Source organism: Cherax quadricarinatus, chromosome 29 (genome assembly GCF_038502225.1).
Source record: "Cherax quadricarinatus isolate ZL_2023a chromosome 29, ASM3850222v1, whole genome shotgun sequence".
NCBI lineage: Eukaryota > Metazoa > Arthropoda > Malacostraca > Decapoda > Parastacidae > Cherax > Cherax quadricarinatus.
The window spans coordinates 18,049,851-18,072,395 of NC_091320.1; the positions used below are offsets into that span (position 1 = coordinate 18,049,851).

Genomic DNA, 22,545 nt, shown 5'->3' on the forward strand with positions numbered 1-22,545 from the left:
ATGATGTCATTGTCCAAAAAAATGTCCAACTAGCCATTCTGATATGCAGTCATGAATGGGTTGACATTATTTATACAATTATTACAATATTGCAGTAGTCTGCATAACAGTAAATCATCTATTTTTTGTTTGAATAAAAATTCAAAATAGAAACCAAGAGTAATATCAGAGGGGCCTGGAGACGTGAATGATGAACAAAGAAAATGTTATTTTAGAGCCAGGAATGTTTGCAGTGTTCATTCTGGACCTTATTTTGAAATTGTCATATTTTTAAATTTTCGTGAAATTGGCCAAATTGCAAATTTCTGACCTAAACCTCTGCCAGCATCTCCTCCAAGGTAAATGTAAATATTTCATTTAATCTTTAAAAAAAAACATTTTTTGTTAAGGTTAATACGTTTGGGTGTCTGAAACAGATTAATCGGATTTCCATTATTTCTTATGGGGAAAATGGTTTTGCCATTCGTGAATTTCGTCATTCAGCAGACTCTGGAATGGATTAATCACGAAACATGGGGGGGGGGGGAGTCCACTGTACAGTGGAACGTCTACTTCGGAGTTTAATCCATTCCGTGACCTTGCTCGCAACTGGATTTGCTCGTTTGCAGAGTCAGTTTTCCTCGTTTAAATTAATTGAAATGGAATTACTTTGTTCCAGTGGAATTCCAGACACGAGAAAATACTTTAATAATTTCCCTAATATCATCTCTGCAGCTTACTTATCTATCACAATTCATGTAATATATATTGACATAATAAACAATATTAATGACATAGAAATATGATATATACACTAGAATGAATAAAATACATGTCATTAGGTATGTGGCTAGTGGTGGTGACATTACCCATTGTTGTTGGGGTTTATAGGCCCACCACAGTGGCCATTCCTGCACCTGACTACATGTGTAGAGAACCTAGGATAATCCAAAAAAATAAGAGAGAATGACTTATAAGTGCTACACTTTGCCACTGCTGCTTCATGTTGTCTGCCACTGCTGCCTCATGATGTCTACCACTGATGTCGCCAAAGAATCTAACATTTCTGCTATTTTGAGCTCAATTTCAAGGTACTTTTCATCGTGAAACCAATTAAAATCATATTTATTTTTGTAGTACATATATCTTCCATTCTATCACATGAGACCAAATAAAACGAGAATACAACTATAAAAACCATACGAAAATATACCGCTAAGGGGAGGCTAATGGCTGAGAAGTGAACTCCGTTATTTATGGTCCGATTTCTTTCATTTTTTGGTGTACGTTAAGAAGCATCTTTTCATTATACATTGCCCAAGTTTTAATAAGATAGTCCAACAAACAACTGAGGTTCAATTCCTTAGATCAAGAACAAGAGCCCCCTCACCAGTGTCAATTAACTTCCCTTGAGGCCTGCTCACATCTGAAAATTTTGCCTGCGTCTGGAAGCAAAAAAATCGACCGAGCAACTGCTCGTATCTGGAAAAACTCGCACATGGATGCACTCGTAAGTAGAGGTTCCACTGTATTTCCTTGTTTGAAAGTTCATATTATCCACCCCTTCATTCACCTGGCTGTTGTGACCTTGGTCTTATTGTATTCTTTGAAAGAAAGGTCAGCTGATATAATTATTCCCAAGTCTGCAGCTGTTGCCGATGTTTTTTTTTTTTTCAACTTCAGCACACCATAAAATTGTAAATTTTATCAGATTTCACTCATTTTAGTCTTGATTCTTAACCCTTTGAGGGTCGACAGGCCCTCTCCGAAACTCGTTCTCAGGGTCGGCCAAATTTAAAAAAAAAAAAAATTATTTTCTCTTATGAAAAGATAGAGAATCTTTTCCCGATCATAACGACACCAAAAGTTTGAAATTTGATAGAAAACTTACGGAATTATGCTCTCGCAAAGTTAGCGGTCTCGGCGATGTTTACGGATCGGCGATTTTGCCCACTTTGAGCCCCATTTTCGGCCAATTTCACTGTACTAGTCGACAAAAAACATGAATATTTCGCTAGAACTCCATTTTTTCTATCGAATGGGTGCAAGAAACCACCCATTTATAAATTCAACTATCCAGTACAGTGGTCAGAATTTAGCAATTTTGCCAATTTCACACAAATTTCAAAAGATGCCAATTTCGGAATAGGGTCCAGAATAAACAAGAAAGACATTCCTGGCACTAAAATGACATTTCCTCTAGTCATTAGTCACGTCTCAAGGCCCCTCTTATATTCTTTTGCTTTCCACTTTGAATTTTTATTCTCACAAAAAATATAAGATTTACTGTTATGCAGACTACTGCATTAGTGTAAAAAATGGTATAAATATTATTGGTGCTCTTGTGAAAGAATATTAGACTCACCAGTTGACGTGTATTGCACGCTTGGCACGATTTGTTTACTTTTGAAGTTTGGTAAAAATCGAACATTTCTGCTACTTTGAGCTCAATTTCAAGGCACCTTTCATTGTAAAACCAGTCAAAATCATCTCAATTTCTGTAATATGTCTTCCATTCTATAAAATGAGACCAAGAAAACTAGAATACAACAATAAATACCATACGAAAATACAGTGCAAATTCGCTGTTTTATTCCCCCCAAAAATGGTCAGTTTTTTTTTTCTCATTATGCACTGTGTGCTGCAGGATTTTTTTTAGACTGTGCACACTGACCACATAGACCCATTCTTTCATATGAAGGCCTACCAGCTTTCTCCCACTAGATTTGAGGTCGCTAGAATTTATGAGTACTAGTACGTCAAAAAACCCTACGTGTAAGACGTACTAGTACGACGAAAACCCTCAAAGGGTTAAAAATGCGCTCTTTCCGTCTAAGAATTTATATTTTTCAAAATCTTGTTGTAAAAGCAGGAATTTTAACTTCTCAGTATGCCACAATTAAGTGGTTAAAATAATGGGAAAAATCTACTGGGGAAATTTGATTTTTAATTCTTTTATTTTCAGATTTTTTTGCATTTAGCTGTAAATTATGTACAGTACTGTTAAGTATACAATAGATTACCTAATTAATTTTTAATGCTTTTTTAGCATATAGTCAGTGGTAGCACTTTGGATATCACTTGTGCTTTCTTGTTTGGAATATTCAGTGGTGATAGCCCTGCTCAAGGTATGAGAGGTAATTTATTATGAACATAATTTCCATACAGTGGAACTTTGGTTGTCGACCGCATTGTCGAACAAATCGGTTTTCGAATGAGGAATCTGAGAAGAAATAGCCTGGTTTTCGTACACTTTTTTGGTTGTCTAGCAACAACTGAACGGGTCAGGTCACGTGCTCACAGAATGTGCACTGGACAAGGAGTCGGCAGTATGGGTCTGAGTTGAGGCTAGTAAGGTTTGGTTTGATAATTTTAAGAAATGGCATTCATAGTGTGGCTAGGCATGGGGAGGCTGCCTGTGCTGGCAAAGTGGATGTTGAAAAGTATGTTGGTGAATTAGAGGCTTAAAGGTTTGTGGAGGAGCATAGAACTGAACTCACCACAGATGAACTTGAAGACCTTCAGAAGGAGCAGCAACAGATTGCAGCGGAGGAACTGTCATCAGAGGAAGAGGGAAGGGATGATGTGCCCATGCACTTGTCAAGGAAATGTGTGCTAAATGGTGTGAAGTGCAGGGGTTTAGTGAAATATACTATCCAGACAAAGCAGTGGCCATCCATCTTTAACATGTACAATGATGAGTGTTAAAACGGAGCCTGAAACAAACCTTTCTGGACAGGTTTTTAGTGAGACCAAGAACCAGTGAGCCAGAATAACGTGTTAGTGATGAAAAGAGACAAGAGAAACAACACCAGAAGACATATTAATAGGTGACTCTCCTTCCAAGTAGTAACATACCCCCTCCTCTCTTCCACCTCCTGCTTCCAGTATGCCATTAGCTCTCCTCTGGCATATAAGAGCAGTTTAATATTCATTTATTGTACAGTATTTCAGTTAGTGTTTTAGTATTCCTTTTTAGTTTTATGCAGTAGTTAGTATATTTTTAATAAATTATTATATTGTCATTTGGGGTCTGGAATGGATTAATTATATTTACATTATTATTTATGGGGAAAATTGCTACCATAGTGCAGCAGACTGGGGTCTGCTACATTGATGACACTGTTTGACACTGATGAATATCCTGTGAACCAGATATAGTTTACTGCATCAATGACACTACTGGTTGTGGACAAATACCCCATACACCGTAGTTCACAGCATCTGTGTCAGCATAGTTCAAATGCTTTCTAGCTATGACATGACAGACTTGTATGCCCAGCGCAAGTACAGTAAGGCTAGAACAGTGTTGAGTCAGGGCAGTTACCCAAGAGGGAAGTAGATGTGAGTAAGATGCAGACTGCAGGCTGGGCTTCAACATCTGTGGAATATACACAAAAAGTTAGTGGGGGGTAGAGAGCAGATAGTGGGAGATGGGTAAAGAGCAGGAAGGAGGGAAGGAGAGTGAAGAGAGGGTAAAGGGGAGAGTAAGGGAAAAGGGAGGGGGGGGGTTAGATTGGGAGAGAGAGAGTGGGGAGTGAGTGAGTTATGCTAGCTGGTCTGCACATCTACTTGGCAATCTTTGGATTATAATGCTTGAAGATATTGCTGCATATGAAGTGTCTTTCTCACCACTATTTGATTTAGACCATTGTTCATTCAACTACATTGGTTTCTCACACAAGCAAATAAATTTTAGCTAACCCCATTAGTAAAGCTATTATGAAACAAGAAGCAAAGTACTGGGACCTAACCTCAAGATCCAGGTCACATGGAACCTTACTTGATTTCCAGTACCTACACCTGAGCTGACCTGACTCCCACCTCACCTCCACATTGCCTGACAGACCAACTCACCTACACTGGATAGGAAATCTTAACTTCACCCTTACCCAGCCCGACTCCTCCGTGTCTCGGCACCACACACTTCGCTGTGTATATACTCGATAAATCCTCATCTATGTGAAACATTGTGCTAGTAAAAGTTTCATTTTAGTGTATATAATCACTTGTTAGCTATGCCATACTTCAACTAGTTACAGCATAGATTTTTTCTGAAATGTCCTAAATTGATTTCCCACAACGTAGAGCTGGTTTTTCTCTTGGTTGTACAGCACTACTGTACCTTTTAAAAAATTATATTAACTTGTGGTAGATCAGTGGGATTAATTTTTGTAATGTATGTACTGCATTTAGTGCATGTGCAGTGCTGTATGTGCATTTTATATAAATGTCAAGAAATTCAAGTTTTTCTTAGTGGCCATTTTCCTTTATTATGTCAGTTTTTTGATAAACATTTGTTCATTTGATTTGCAATGACTTAAGATTTTTGTCTTAACTTTTTGTTTTCTTTGTCAAATTTAATGAGATTAGAGATTCTTGGAGAATTATGGCCTCTGTGACTAGATAAGCCTGAACTGAGAAGAAAAAGAATCAGTTGTATTTATGTCATATAGTGGTGCAATTGCAGTTGATAGATTTTCTGGGACCTATTAGGAAGTGTCCCCTGCAAATTTTGAAGGATTACTATATCTCATTATGATTAATTTGTTTTTAAGAAGCTAAGCCTTCTATTACACTTTACTGAAAACATTTATACAGTATTACTGTACATTGGCTTCAGATTTATGCTATCTAGAACTTGTATACATAATTTTTAAATCTGGTTTGATCATGGCCTGCATTGGATCAGATGAACCAACACGGAGAAAAGGAAATAGATGAGAGTTGTGAATCTTTTATCCTACTACTGAAGAGGCCTTGGTGGTAGTCCAAAAGCACCCTTCATATCTTTTGAGTTTGATTGTTATTTATTAGTGAGTATTACACTTGTTTGGGGTTCTGTAGTAACTAGTTTGTAGGTACAGCATAGTAGTTTTCTTACCCCAGGACTCTGACCTTTCATATATCCACATTGGGTTCTCATTTCCCTTCTGTACCCATATCAATGCATCCAGGTCATCCTGAAGTTTCCTTTGTTTCCCTCAATTTATGTCGGCCTATTTTTGTGTTAGCAGACTGACTTGTCACTGTTTATTCCCTCACCTAGGTGGTTTATGTAAATTGTGAGCAACAAGGGGTGCAACACTGACCCCTGTGGAGCGCCAATTGTGACTGGTCCCCATTCTGATTTCTCCTTTTATGCGCACACACTTGCCTATTGGTCAGCCATGCATCGATCCAAGAGAGACCTCTTCCAGTACAGTATGTTGTCACTTTTTTAAAATAGTCTGTGGTAAGAATGCGAAAATTTGAAATTTACATTGATAGAAGTTATACTGATTCTGTAACTGCTGTATATCTAAACAAAATTTGTATAGTCTTAAGACTGCATATAAGAGAGTGTGAAGGAAGTGATTAGAATATTTATTGAGGAAAATTTTACAACAAAAGTAATGCTTTGTACAGTTAAATACCTTTAAAAATGAAAGCATTGGGGCCAGGATCCTTTTGCCACAGACAAATCCTTGACTTAGATAATTCAAAAAACATTGGGGATAAAAATCTTGTTGGGACAGTATTAAATTTGTTGTGGCCCATAACTTCTTCATAGTGTTTAACAGCTTTAGTGTTTGAGGCGATCTATACCATTTGTAATAACCATGTGATCACATATGCTCTAGGATTTTACTTATAATAATTGTTTAAAGACAGTAAGCCCTCATATAATGTGGGTGATACGTTCCTGAAAATCATCCTGTAATGTAAAATAGCATTATATGAGTGTGGAGAAAATAAGGTTACATTCCAGATAATGTACCTTTAAATTTACCAACTATGTACAAATACTACAGCACAGTGGACCCTTGAGATTAATCTGTTCCAGAGAGTCTGCCGAATGTCGAAATTGCCGAATGGCGAAACCATTTTCCCCATAAGAAATAATGGAAATAAAATTAATCCATTCCAGACACCCAAAAATATTAAAATAATTTTTTTTTTTTAAAATTAAATAAAGATTTACATACTGAAAACAATGAGAAATCAAGTACATACATATATAAAATAATATTACACTTACCTTTACTGAAGACTTCTGGGTGGATGGAAGATGGGAAGAGGGGATAGGAGGAAGGTGTACACCATTGTTTGGAAGGAGAATCTCCTTCCATTAGGACTTCAGGTACCAAGTCCTTATCTGGGGTTACTTCCCTTCTTCGTTTTTTAAAGACACTGGGAACAACTCGAGTCACTGGACCCCTGTCGCACAAAATATCTGTCCAGAGAGCTCTGTTTCTGGCGTTTCTTTAAGATTTGTCTGAAGTGGGACACAACACTGTCACTGTACATGTTGCCAATACGGCCTGCAACAGCTTTGTTAGAGTGAAGTTCATCCATAAATGTTTGCACTTCAGTCCACTTCGCACAAATGTCCTTAATCTTTGAAGAAGGCACCTTCCTCCATCTCTCTCCCTCCTCTGCAGCAATTTCCTGAGCTGTGATCTCTTGCTGTTGCAGATGAAGCTCTTGCAGCTCTTCAATGGTTAGCTCTTCCCTGTGGTCCTCCACCAACTCTTCCACATCCTCGCTACTCACCTCCAACCCCAGGGACTTCCTCAATGCCACAATAGATTTCACAACTGGCATAGGCTCCTTAGGATCAGCCCCAAACCCTTCAAAATCCCTCTCTTGTACACATTCTGGCCACAATTTTCTCCAAGCAGAATTCAAAGTTCTGCAAGTCACTCCTTCCCAAGCCTTACCTATAAGGTTTATGCAAGTGAGGATATTGAAGTGATCTTTCCAGAGCTCTTAGGGTCATTTCAGTGTCTGAGGTCACTTCAAAACACTTTTGAAACACTGCTTTGGTGTACAGTTTTTTCTAGTTTGAAATGACCTGCTGGTCCATGGGCTGGATGATAGGATTTGTATTAGGGGGCAAGAACTTCACCGTGATGAAACTAAACTCCTCCACTATTTGCTCTTCCAAGTCGGGAGGATGAGCAGGAGCATTGTCCATTACCAGGAGGCACTTGAGTGGCAATTTATTTTCCAGGAGGTATTTCTTCACACTGGGGCCAAACACTTACTAAACCAGTCTAGGAAAATTTCCCTTGTGACCCATGCCTTATTGTTAGCCTTCCACATCACACACAAATTACTCTTGGCGACACTGTTTTTCTTGAACACATTGGGATTTTCAGTGATACACAAGTAAAGGCTTCACTTTGCAATCCCCACTAGCATTACTACAAAACAAGGGAGTAAGCCTATTCTTCATAGGCTTGTGTCCTGGGAGTGCCGTTTCCTCCTGTGTGATGTAGGTCCTCTTTGGCATTTTCTTCCAAAAGAGGCCTGTTTCATCACAAACACTTGTTGGGGTTTGAATTCTCCAGTGTCTACGCACTCCTTAAACTCCTGTACAAACTTCTCAGCTGCTTTTTTGTCAGAACTGGCAGCCTCACCATGCCTTATCACACAGTGAATGCCACTACGGTTCTTAAATCTCTCAAACCAACCTTTGCTGGCCTTAAAATCACAAGCATCACCACTTGTTGCAGGCATTTTCTTTACGAGATCGTCATGCAACTGCCTTGTCTTTTCACATATTATCGACTGCATAATACTATCTCCTGCTAACTGTTTTTGGGTAATCCACACCAACAATAACCTTTCCACTTCTTCGAGGATTTGCGATATCTTATTTGTCAGCATATCTACCCCTTTTGCAACAACAGCACACTTTATATCCTTTCCCTTCACCACAATCAAAGTGATGGTTGAATGGGGTTTGCCACACATCGTGGCAAGTTCTGTAACATGCACTCCGCTCTCATACTTTTCAATGATTGCCTTCTTGAATTTGATCGTGTTCCTCGCTTTCTTTACCAAAGGGCTTGCACTAGCTTTCCTTGGGCCCATGGTGACTTACTTAGCAGTTGGAAGCACAAAAAACAATGGATTATTATGAAATGTATTGTATGAACCTGCGGGGTGATGGTCACGTGCTGGTAAACAATGGCACACTGAGTGTGAATGGTGTGGGAGACTGGCTTTGTGTGCGCAGTGATGGGCGGATGGGTACCGGACGGTCGCTGAATCACGAGTCCAATCACGAACCGGGAGGCTAAATTTTGCCGAGAAAACCTGCCGAAAGTCAGATTTCACGAAAGTTGATGCCGACGAAACTTGGGGGTCCACTGTATAACTAATCTTACATTCTGGCAGTTGTTACTTGAAATGGAAGTGTGTTGAGAGGGTTGATGTGAGGAAGCTGAGCTGAGGTGATGGCCGTGGCTCGTCTGGATTAGGATGCAGTATTGGCAGCTTGTGGAGTTCTTATGTATTCTGTATTGCATCTCGGATCTGTTTGACCCTGTAGTACTTTATAGAGCTGATAATGAGATGTCAGCTTCTCCAGATCCTGCTTCAAAATTATGCTTCTAAATTTGTCAGGATTAGGTGTGTACCAAAGTATCAGTATCAATTATTGGTTAATTTTTGATGGTATAAGTATTGGCCTTAAAATGCATAGGTATTGGCAAACATTTTGGTATCATCCCATCCCTGGTCAAGGTCCTTTTCAGTGAAAATCTCTAACTTAAACAATTTGAATTGCATATTTAACCCTTAAACTGTTCAAACGTAGGTCTACGTCTACGTGTGGGGGGCTCAGAACGTAGATCAGTGTGTTTTTTTACATGCTTTCAAATGGGGAAAATCAAGGTCGGAGCGCTACGCACGTGAACGTAGATCTGCGTTTGGACAGTTTAACCGTTTCAGTGTTTCTGACGTACAGTGGACCCCCGCATAGCGACTTTAATCCGTGCAAGAGGGCTCATTGTTATGCGAAATGATCGGTATGTAAATGAATTTTCCCCATAAGAAATAATGGAAATCAAATTAATCCGTGCAAGACACCCAAAAGTATGAAAAAAAAATTTTTACCACATGAAATGTTAATTTTAATACACACAAACTGAAAAAGGCATGCACAATTACATGACACTTACTTTTATTGAAGATCTGGTGATGATTGATGGGATGGGAGGAGGGGAGCGAGAGTGTTAGTGTTTAGAAGGGGAATCCCCTTCCATTAAGACTTGAGGTGTCGAGTCCTTTTCTGGGGTTACTTCCCTTCTTCTTTTAATGCCACTAGGACCAGCTTCAGTCACTGGACTTCTTTCGCACAACATATCTGTCCATAGTGGCCTGTACCTCTCGTTCCTTTATGACTTCCCTAAAGTGTTTCACAACATTGTCAGTGTAATAGTCACCAGCACGGCTTGCAATAGCTGTGTGAGGATGATTTTCATCCATGAAGGTTTGCACTTCAAGCCACTTTGCACAGATTTCCTTAATCTTTGTAGTAGGCAACTTCAATTTCTCTCTCCCCTCCTCTGAACCAGTTTCCTCAGGTGTGGCCTCTTGCTGTTGAAGTTGATCTATCAGCTCATCAGTGGTTAGTTCTTCATTGTCCTCCTCCACCAACTCTTCCACATCCTCCCCACTAACCTCCAACCCCAAGGACTTTCCCAATGCCACAATGGATTCCTCAACTGGCATAATCCTCTCAGGGTTAGCCTCAAACCCTTCAAAATCCCTTTTGTCTACACATTCTGGCCACAGTTTCTTCCAAGCAGAGTTCAAGGTCTTCTTAGTCACTCCCTCCCAAGCCTTACCTATAAGGTTTACACAATTGAGGATATTAAAGTGCTCTCTCCAAAACTCTCTTAAAGTCAGTTGAGTTTCTGAGGTCACTACAAAGCACCTTTCAAACAGAGCTTTTGTGTACAGTTTTTTGGAGTATTAGGAGGCAAAAACTTCACCTTAATGAATTTCATGTCCCCATAAAGTCGCTCTGCCACGTCTGTAGGATGACCAGGGGCATTGTCTAACACCAGGAGGCACTTAAGTTCTAATTTCTTTTCAGTTAGGTAATCTTCCACATTGGGGGAAAATGCATGGTGTAACCAGTCATAGAAAAGTCCCTAGTGACCCATGCCTTACTGTTTGCCCTCCACAGCACACACAAATTCTCCTTGAGGACATTCTTTTGCCTGAACGGTCTGGGAGTTTCAGAGTGATACACTAATAAAGGCTTCACTTTGCAATCACCAGTAGCATTGGAACACATCAACAAAGTAAGCCTGTCTTTCATAGGCTTATGTCCTGGGAGTGCCTTTTCCTCCTGAGTAATGTAGTTCCTGCTTGGCATTTTCTTCCAAAACAGGCCTGTTTCATCACAATTAAACACTTGTTCAGGTTTCAGTCCTTCACTGTCTATGTACTCCTTGAATTCCTGCACATATTTTTCAGCTGCTTTGTGGTCCGAACTGGCAGCCTCACCATGCCTTATCACACTATGTATGCCACTACGCTTCTTAAATCTCTCAAACCAACCTTTGCTGGCCTTAAATTCACTCACATCATCATCTAGTTGCAGGCATTTTTTTTAATTAAATCCTCATGCAACTTCCTAGCCTTTTCGCTTATGATCGCTTGAGAGACGCTATCTCCTGCTAGCTGTTTTTCATTTATCCACACCAATAAGAGTCTCTCAACATCTTCCATCACTTGCGGTCTCTGTTTCGAAAACACAGTTAAACCTTTGGCAAGAACAGCTTCCTTGATTGCCTTTCTGTTGCCCACAATAGTAGCGATGGTTGATTTGGGTTTCTTGTACAACCTGGCCAGGTCGGCGACACGCATTCCACTTCCATAATTATCAATGATCTCTTTCTTCATCTCTATAGTAATTCTCACCCTTATTGCTGTAGGGTTGGCACTAGAAGCTTTCTTGGGGCCCATGGTCACTTATTTTGCAGATAAAATCACCAAAAACATTGTAATAATACGAAATGTTACGATTGTATGCTTGGATGTTACCGCGGAGGCTGGCTGGTAAACAATGCCACCGGCGGCACATGTGAGGCTGGCTAAGGGCGCACATTGGACGCGTCTCGGACGAAGAGCGGTGAGCGGGTTTTTGAGCGGTATGCGAGGCAAAATTTTTGCGATAAAAGCGAGCGGTATGCGGATTGTACGTTATGTGATGCCGACGGTATGCGGGGGTCCACTGTACTAGTACGGCTTACGCACCAGGGCTATTGATGTACTAGAACGCCTAAATTCTAGCGCCCTCAAATCTAGTGAGAGAAGGCTGGTAGGCCTACATATGAAAGAATGGGTCTATGTGGTTAGTGTGCACAGTATAAAAAAAAATCCTGCAGCACACACTGCATAATGAGAAAAAAAAACTTTGACCGTGTTTTTGGTTTAAAACAGCGACTTTGCAGTGTATTTTTGTATGGTATTTATGGTTGTATTCTAGTTTTTCTGGTCTCATTTTATAGAATGGAAGACATATTACAGAAATTGAGATGATTTTGATTGGTTTCATAATGAAAAGTACCTTGAAATTGAGCTCAAAGTAACAGAAATATTCTATTTTTACCAAATTTCAAAAGTAAACAAATCATGCCAAGCGTCCAATACACATCAACTGGTGAGTCTTTCACAAGTGCACTGATACTATTTATACCATTTCTACACCATTTGTACACTAATGCAGTAGTCTGCATAACAGTAAATCTATTTTTTTGTGAGAAAAATTCGAAGTGGAAAACAAGAGAGATGTAAGAGGGGCGTGGGGACGTGACTAATGAACAGAGAAAATGTTATTTTAGTTCAAGGAATGTCTGTCTTGCTTATTCTGGACCCTATTTGGAAATTGGCATCTTCTGAAATTTGTGTGAAATTATCAAAATTGCCAATTTCTGACCACTTTATTGGATACTTGAAATCGGTAAATAGGTGGTTTCTTGTACTCATTCGATAGAAAAAATGGGACCTCTAGTGAAATAGATATGATTTTTGTCGACTAGTACACTGAAATTGGCTGAAAATAGGGCTCAAAGTTGCTGAAATCGCCGATGCGTAAACTTTGTTGAGACTGCTAACTTAGCGAGAGCATAATTTTGTAAGTTTTCCATCAAATTTCATACTTTTGTTGTCATTATGATCGGGAGAAGATTCTCTATCATTTCATAAGAAATTTTTTTTTCCGAAAAATTTTCAACCCTGAGAACAAGTTTAGGAGAGGGCCTCTCGACCCTAAAAGGGTTAAGGGTTAACTCCACAAGTGTTAACCCTTTCAGTGTCAGTCCTGTTGTATTACGGCTTTGAAGTCAGTCAGTCCATGAGCTCAGCTCGCTCAGATTAGCTGTGAACAGTAAATTTGGGCCTAAATATGAGAAAATGGGTCTGTGCAGTAAAATAATCCTGCAGCATGCAGTGCATATTGAGGAAAAACTGCATCCCTGTATTTGGTTTAAAACAGTAACTGTGTATTTTTGTATGGTTTTTATGGTTGCAATCTTGGTTTCGTGGTCCCATTTGACAGAATGGAAGATACGTTACAGAAATAGAGATAGTTTTGATTAGTTTCAAGATTGAAAGTAGCTTGAAATTGGGCTCAAAGTAGCAGAAATGTTAAATTTTTGCTGATATTCCAGAGTACACAAATGATGTCACTTGTCCAATGTGTGTCCAGTCTAATAAATATTTAGGAATGCATTGACATTATTTATATAATTAAAATAATGAAGTAGTCTGCTTAACAGTAAATCTTCTATTTTTTGTGTGAATAAAAATTCAAAATAAAAAGCAAGCATAATATTAGAGTGGCGAGGAGATGTGACTGAGGAGGAGAGGAAATGTTTATTTAATGCCAGGAATGTCAACATTGTTTATTCTGGACCCTATTTTCAAATTGGCAGTTGTCGAATTTTGTGTGATGTTGGCCAAATTACCGATTTCTGACCACTTTATTGGATAGTTGAAATGGGTAAATGGGCGGTTTCATGTATTCATTCGATAGAATAGAAGGAATGCTAGGAAAATAGCTACAAGTTTGGTTGACTGGAACAATGGAATTGGCCAAAATTACAGCATAAAGTGGGCAAAATTGTCGAAACCGCTAACTTTGCAAGAGCATAATTCTGTAAGTTTGACGTGAAATTTTGTACTTTTGGTTTCATTATCTTCAGAAAAAGATTCCTCATCTTTTCATAGGATTTTTATTTTTATTCTTTGATCCTGGGAGCAAGTTTTCAAGCAGGGATCGCTATGTTGAAAGGGTTAACTGTTTATTGTTTATTACTTCTTCCTATTCTTTTATCTGCCTCTCAGCTAGGAACTTAACTTCTTTGATAATTCTTCTACAGTTGGTTCTTTGCTGTCCTCTTCTAATAGTTGATATATATATAATGTCTATATTGAAAACCTCAGTTCTTGGTAGAAACAAATAGTTATATGGAGTCATTTATTGACATAATTATGCCCACAAAATGGGCATTACCTGTCTAGTCTGGCAGTCTTTGTCATGGTTTTTGTGTGGATCCGACTCATTATTTGGAAAAAAAACAGAAATTAGTCACCACTGAAGGTATTAAAAGAACTGTTCCACGTCATTTTTCGATCTATTTTCCTTGCTGTGATCGTTTTTCAATTGTCTTTCATGTGTAGTGGCACTTAAGCTAGTGACTGTGTTAGAGATATCCTTAATCCAGTGGCTGCATCAAAGATATCTTAAACCACTTCACCGTCAGTTCCATTGTGCTACTGGTTTGAGATCACTATCTGTGCCATAGTACTACACTAAAGCTCAGTTCACTCAGATAAGCTGTGAGTTGTAAATTTGGGCCTAGATATAAGAGAATGCATCTTGTATGGTAAGTGTGCACTATATAAAAAAAAAAACTTCAGCATGAAGTGCATTATGATAAAAAAAACTGCGACCATGTTTTTGGCTTAAAACAGAGATTTTGCGGTGTATTTTTGTATGATTTTTATGGTTGTATTCTCAATTCCTTGGTCTCATTTGATACAATGGAAGATATACAGTGGACCCCCGAGTTTCGTGATTAATCCGTTCCAGAGAGTCTGCCGAGTGGCGAAATTCACGATTGGCGAATCTATTTTCCCCTTAAGAAATAATGGAAACCCAATTAATCCGTTTCAGACAGCCGAAAGTATTAACAAAAAATAATATTTTTAAAGATTAAATATAGATTTACATACACAAAAACAATGACAAATAACTATAAAGCACTAATAAAATAAATAAATGAATATTTAACATCACACTTAACCTTTATTGATTCCTGTTGGTGTAGGAGGTAGGTAGGAGGCTTGAAGGCGAGTTTATTATGCTTCAGTGTGACGCTAATATAATTTCTACAGCTTATTTATCTATCACAATTCATCTAATATGACATTATAAACAATATTAATAACATAGAAACATGATATATACTCTAGAATGAATAAAATATGCCATAATGTATGAGAGGAGTAACTGGTGTAAGTAGTGTTGTTGGGTTTAAGGGCCGCCGCTGAGAGAAGCCATGTTGGTGGCGGTGGAGGCTTTGGCCACCACCACCATCACACTTACACAATGTATGTAATTTATAAATAAGAAATATTTACATTTTAATTTATAAGAAAGATTTACATTTTAATTTATAAGAAATATACATTTTAATTTATAAGTAAGTTTATACAGTTACATACATCGATTATCATACATAGCAACATATGCGTAAAGTACCCAGGATAACCCCAAAAAATTCAAGAGTGACATTTCCATTGGTGTCCTTTTATATTTACACTTATATTTGCTTTTATACTTACACTTTTATATTTACACTTACCTTGGAGGAGATGTTAGTTTAATTCGTTTGATGAAGATGCTGGCAGAGGTTTAGGGTGGTGGAAGATGGCAGGGCAGTGTATGTTCATTGGTCCTATACACATCCAACAACATTGCAGAGTTACTCTCATGTTGTTTTTCTCTCGCTTACTCACTTAACTTACTTGCTACACTGTTAATTCTACACTTTATCGCTGGCTGGAGCTATAGCCTTTATCGATACCTGCTGCTTTAGTATCATACACATTATAGAATCACTGAATCACTGCAGAAGGCACATTGTCCCCTCTGTCTTCCTCCTCTACTTTAGTACTTTGCTATGAGTTTTTTCTTGAATTCTATCGTGTTTCTCACCTTCTTTACCAAAGGGCTGGCACTAGGAGCTTTCTTTGGGCCCATGGTGGCTTATTTAGCAGTTGCAAGCCCAAAAAACAATGAATTATTATGAAATGTGTTGTATGAACCCGTGGGGTGATGGTCACATGCTGTGAATAGTGCTGGAGACTCGCTTTGTGTGTGCGCTGACAGGCAGACGTGTACCAGAAAGTCATCGAATCATGAGTCCAATCACGAACCATGAAGCTAAATTTTGCCGAATGTCGGATTTCACGAAAGTCGCGGCCGCCGAACGGCGGAGGTCCACTGTATTACAGAAATAAATTTGGTTTTGATTGGTTTTAGTACTGAAAATAGCTTGAAATTGAGCTCAAAGTAGTGGAAATGTTTGATTTTTGCTGATATTCAAGAGTAAACAAATCACATCACTTGTCCAATACATGTCAAACTGTTGGGTCTTATATGCGTTTATGAATGTGCTGATATTATTTATACAGTTATTACAATATTGCATAATCTTTAACCCTTTGAGGGTTTTCGTCGTACTAGTACGTCTTACGCGTAGGGGTTTTTGTCGTACTAGTACGCATAAATTCTAGCGGCCTCAAATCTCACAGGAAAAGGCTGATAAGCCTAGATGTGAGAGAATGGGTCTGTGTGGTGGGTGTGCGCAGTAGGAAAAAAATCTGGGACCCAGTGGTGCATTGTGGGAATGCCATCATAGTACACAATTTCCACCGTGCCCTGTGGTAAGAAGTTCCTCACTCCTCGGCGAATTGGGACACTTTTGTTCCCCAGTGACAGTTCTAATACAGATGGAAGTGACAGTGAAGATGAGTTTCAAGGTTCTGGTGAGGTTTTGACCGAAACTAATGACCATAATATGGGTAATAGTGAGGAAAACCCAGACAACCCACAGCCTTCCACCTCTGGTGCTGGGCCGTCGTTCAGTTGTACCAGAATCAAAGAGGAAACTCCTATTTCCCAAAATCCCAGACTCAGATGTGAGCATTGGTGATGATAGTGATAGTGATTATGAACTACAAGATCTTCAAACTTGTTCCAAGAATGGAGGAGGAGGAGGAGGAGGAGGCAGAGGAGGAGGAGGCAAGAGGAGGAGGAGGCAAGAGGAGGAGGAGGCAAGAGGAGGAGGAGGCAAGAGGAGGAGGAGGCAGAGGAGGAGGATGAGGAGGCAGAGGAGGAGGAGGAGGAGGAGGAAGAAGAAGAGGAGGAGGAGGAGGAGGAAGAAGAGGAGGAGGAGGAGGAGGAGGAGGAAGAAGAGGAGGAGGAGGAAGAGGAGGAGGAGGAGGAGGAGGAGGAGGAGGAGGAGGAGGAGGAGGAAGAAGAAGAAGAATACGTAATGATAACAATAATACATAATAATAATACATAATAATAATAATACATAATAATAATAATAATAATAATAATACATAATAATAATACATAATAATAATAGGTAATAATAATAATATGTAATAATAAATGTTCACCCATGACAGTAACAAGATAAGGGGAGATAACATCTGATAAGTGCTGACGTTTGATGAGGGTAAATGAGGGTAGAGCTGATGCCAAAAGATGAGATGAACATCGCCCTCCCTTTGTTTTTGCTGGTATACTAACATTTCTGTCTGTCTATTTGCCTGTCTGTCAAGCTCCCTGTCTATCCATCTAGCTCTCTGTCTCAGAGAGCCACAAGACTGCGTCATCACTTTTACTCACATCTTCAAGCAGAGTATAGCACTTTGTCTGGGTTTCTTGGGTTATCCTAGGTAATTTATACCATGTATTCTTGTATTTATGTGTACCTGTGAGACAGAGATAGACAGACAGATAGAATGAGGGAGAAAGATAATTAGATAGAATGGAGGAGGGGAAGCAGCATCCGACCCCATTGTTTTGACAGGCCGAGGGGGAAAGAGTAATGAGCCAATATGTCACTTTGACAGCTGAGGACTCCTTGTAATTTACACTATGGACAAGGAGGAGAAGGAGTAGGGGGAAGAGGAAGAAGAGGAGGAGGAGGAAGAGGAGGAGGAGGAAGAGGAGGAGAAGGAAGAGGAAGAGTAGGAGGAAGAGGAATAAGAGGAAGAGGAGGAGGAAGAGGAATAGTACGAGGAAGATTAGGGGGAAGAGGAAGAAGAGGAGGAGGAGGAAGAGGAAGAAGAGGAGGAGGAGGAAGAGGAGGAGGAGGAAGAGGAAGAGTAGGAGGAAGAGGAAGAGGAGGAAGAGGAAGAGTATGAGGAAGAGTAGGGGGAAGAGGAGGAAGAGGAAGAAGAGGAGGAGGAGGGTGGAACACTAGTACACTGGTACTGGTACACTAACATTTCTGTCTGTCTATTTGTCTGTCTGTCAAGCTCCCTGTCTATCTGTCTATCCGTCTAGATCTCTGTCTCAGAGAGCCACAAGACTGTGTCATCATTTTTACTCACATCTTCAAGCAGAGTATAGCACTTTGTCTGGATTTCTTGGGTTATCCTAGGTAATTTATACTATGTATACTTGTATTTATGTGTACCTGTGAGACAGAGATAGACAGATAGAAAGAGAGAGACAGATTGAAAGAGATAGAATGAGGGAGAAAGATAAAACACCATTGTGTATGACACCATGTTTCAGAGTTCCACAAGCTGCAGAACTAATAGGAATATGTTCAGTGACTGTATATTGGTATATATATTATAGAACAATAATAATAAACAATGTTTTGTATTGTTTGTTTTTGTAAACAAGTTTTGTAAACAATATATTGATAATTATGTTTGTGTGCTTATTGTGTTGTATACAACGAGTGTATATATGTACATTGCACCTTACTTTGGTCTCACAGGCCACATAAGTTATGTGAAAAAATAAAATAGTGAAAAAAACAACAAACCTTCAAATACAAGTAAACTAAAGTTTACCGGGTGAGCGGCAGTCGCCGCTGTTGCCATACGCGGCTCATTTTCTGCAAACTTCATGCATCCATATCTCCGTAAGTATTGATGGTAAATTTTTTTTGTTTATCCTATAATGTTTAGAAAAAAAAACTCTATTTTTTCATAAGAAAAAATAATTTTTTTTTTTTTTGAAATTTGGCCGACCCTGAGAACGAGTTTCGGAGAGGGCCTGTCGACCCTCAAAGGGTTAATTCATGTTAAACTCTAAATCCATGTGGGTCATTTAGCACAAGATGTGATGGAGGCTCGATCCTGTGTCTGCTGAGCTCCGGATAAACTCGCTTCGTGTTTGTACTCTCCTATGCATGTAGATTATTAACACTGTTATACCCCATTTTCCCCAAACCCTTTCTCCCTCCTGTTCCGGGCAGGACTCGAACCCAGGACCCCAGTGATAAGAGAGGCGGCTCGGAGCACTGGGCTATGGAAGAGGATGTAAAAAAATTTATAACCTATGTGGTGAGTGGCGCAACTCTCACCACTTGGCCACTGCTGTTGGGTATCAAACTATTTAAAACTATTTGAAACTATTTAAAAAAAAATATCTGCAGGAGCACATGGGCCGACCAGAGATCGAACACCATTCCCCAGAATTGGTAGATATGACTCGAACCCCCCAGACTACTACTAGCACTGTTACTACTACTACCACTGTTACTACTGCTGCTACTAATACTACCACCACTGTTACTACTACCACTATTACTACTACCACTATTACTATACTGTTACTACCACTGTAACTACCACTGTTACCACTACAACAGTACAGTGGACCCTCGGCTAACGAACGCATCACATAACGTTAAATCCACCCAACGAAGCGTTTGAGTGTAAAAATTTTGGCCTGGCTAACGATAAAAAACTCGTCCAACATGATTCATCCAGAACCTGTCCGTCCAGCCTGAGCGCCTCAGTTGCCCTGCCGTCATTGTGCACAAGCCAGGGTGGCCGGTTTCATGCATACATTCAATACATTTTGTATTATTCCATTGTTTATAGTGCTTGTAACTGCTAAATAAGCCACCATGGGCCCAAAGAAAGCGTCTAGTGCCAATCCTGTGGTAAAATGGGTGAGAAATACTATCGAAATACTATCGTACCACGGTCAACTGTTCCTGCACCACCGTCAGCTGTACTACTCGAAGAAGTGGAGAGACTGTTGTTGGTGTGGCTTAACGAGAAGCAATTACTGTGAAACAATTAACCCCAGAGGGTTAGCCACCCATAACCCAAGAAAGTCAGTGAGTCATCGAGGACTGTAACTTATTTCCATTGGGGTCCTTAACCCTTAAACTGTCTAAACGTAGATCTACGTTCACATGCGTAGTGCTCCAAAAGTAGATCTACATTCTTTTACATATTTTCAAATATAATAAAAAAAGTAGATCAAAGTTTTTTTAAATGCTTTCAAATGTAAAAAAAAAAATGAAAGTTTCTTTTGCATACTTTCAAATGTTGAAAAAACGTAGATCTACATTTGGACAGTTTAACCCTTTCAGGGTCCGTCCTGTAGATCTACGGCTTTACGTTAAGGGTCCAATCCGTAGATCTACGCCAAAATTCTAGCTTCGTCAAATTTAGCACGAGAAGGCTGGTAGGCCTACATCAGAGAAAATGGGTCTGGGTGGTCAGTGTGCACACCATAAAAAAAATCTGGACGCCCACATGGCATTGTGGGAATTGTGGGAACGCCGGCAAAGTAGCTTTGTTCATTGTGCCTGGCAGCAAGGAATCTCTCACTCCCCACTCACTCTCGGGGCGAATTCTGACTCTCCTCTTCACAACTTACAGTTCTAAGACTGATGGAAGTGGAGCTGAAGACGAATTCTGTGGTTTTGAACCATATGGTACCATTGTGCCATGTCATACAATGGTATATGGTACAATGGTATCGTATGGTAGTGGTACCATATGGTACATTGTACCATATGGTACAGGGTACAGGGACCCAAATGGAAAAAAGTCTGACTTTTTTGGGTTATCCTAGGTTCTCCAAACATATGCTGCTAAGTATGATATTCTATGTAACTTTATTTGTGTATAACTAAATAAACTTACATATGATGCCACATGCACTTGAGTAAGTTTATTCAGGTTTACAGAAATACTATTACATAGATTATCATACATAGCAGCATACGTATAAAATCCTAGGATAACCCAAAAAAGTCAGGGTGACTTATTTCCATAGTTATCCCTGTATCTGTACCATGTGGTGTCCTGTACTGTATGGTACCCTGTACCATATGGTACCCTGTACCATATGGTACCCTGTGCCATATGGTACCCTGTGCCATATGGTATCCTGTGCTGCATGGTACCCTATACCATATAGTACAATGTACCATATGGTACCCTGTAACATACGATGCCGTGTACCATATGGTTAATAGGTGTTGGTGGCATGAGACACCAGCCAAGACTGAGTGAGTGGCGACGCTAGCTAGCTACTGACTCCGCAGTTTCCGAGACAAAGTGCTTTGTCATCCACCTCAAGGAACACGTCAAGTTCCTGTACACTTTTAAATATATAATAGAATATTACTAATATACAACATTTTTGCATATTTTTGTTGTAAACTATTGTAAGCAAAATAATAATGAAAATATTAGCGTGTTTATTGTGTTGAATACAACAGTGCCATATGGTACAATGAACCATATGTTATCATTGTACTGTATGGTGCAATGTACCATATGGTACCATTACACCATATGGTACCATTGCACCATATGGTACCATTGCACCATATGGTACCATTGCACCATATGGTACCATTGCATCATATGGTACCATTGTATCACATGGCGCCATTGTATCATGTGCCATTGTATCATATGGTGACATTGTACCATATGGTACAATTGCACCCTATGGTACCATTGTATTCAACACAATAACTGCACTAATATTTTCATCATTTTGTTTACAATAAACTTGTAAACAAGTTTTGTAAGCAATATAATGATAAACAAATTAGTGCAGTTGTTGTGTTGAATACAATGAGTGTACACTTACACAATATACATTATACTGGTCTCACAGGCCGCAAATGTTATTAGAAAAAGAAAAAAAATAGAAAAGAAAAGAAAAAAGTATAAAAGTAAAATAAAAAAAATGGTATTTTGTGGAAATCGCTGATGTTGCGGCCACTCGGTCATTTTGGGTCAACTTCCCACTGCTGTATCTCGGTAAGTACTGATCAGAAATTTTTTTTTGTTTTATTACCTTCACAAAAATACTCTAATTCTGTAAGAAAATATATATATATATATATATATATATATATATTTATTTATTTTTTATTTTATTATTAATTATCACACCGGCCGATTCCCACCAAGGCAGGGTGGCCCGAAAAAGAAAAACTTTCACCATCATTCACTCCATCACTGTCTTGCCAGAAGGGTGCTTTACACTACAGTTTTTAAACTGCAACATTAACACCCCTCCTTCAGAGTGCAGGCACTGTACTTCCCATCTCCAGGACTCAAGTCCGGCCTGCCGGTTTCCCTGAATCCCTTCATAAATGTTACTTTGCTCACACTCCAACAGCACGTCAAGTATTAAAAACCATTTGTCTCCATTCACTCCTATCAAACACGCTCACGCATGCCTGCTGGAAG

At 39.3% G+C, this 22,545-nt stretch overlaps 1 protein-coding gene across 15 annotated transcripts in view; it reads left to right on the forward strand.

Moving 5' to 3' along the window:
* LOC128705333 (sphingomyelin synthase-related protein 1) overlaps nt 1-22,545 on the forward strand; it is a 344,236-nt gene that overhangs the window by 24,158 nt on the left and 297,533 nt on the right. For 4 of the 15 annotated variants that reach the window (XM_053779188.2, XM_053779189.2, XM_053779187.2 and 1 more), the window contains one exon: nt 6,029-6,183. The exons of 10 other annotated variants lie outside the window; for them this stretch is intronic. In XM_053779188.2, the coding sequence (XP_053635163.1) occupies nt 6,150-6,183 (34 nt within the window). In that variant the 5' untranslated portion in view covers nt 6,029-6,149. Of the gene's footprint in view, nt 1-6,028; nt 6,184-22,545 lie in introns of those variants that run through there. One more of the 15 variants, XM_070089635.1, reaches the window with a different exon arrangement.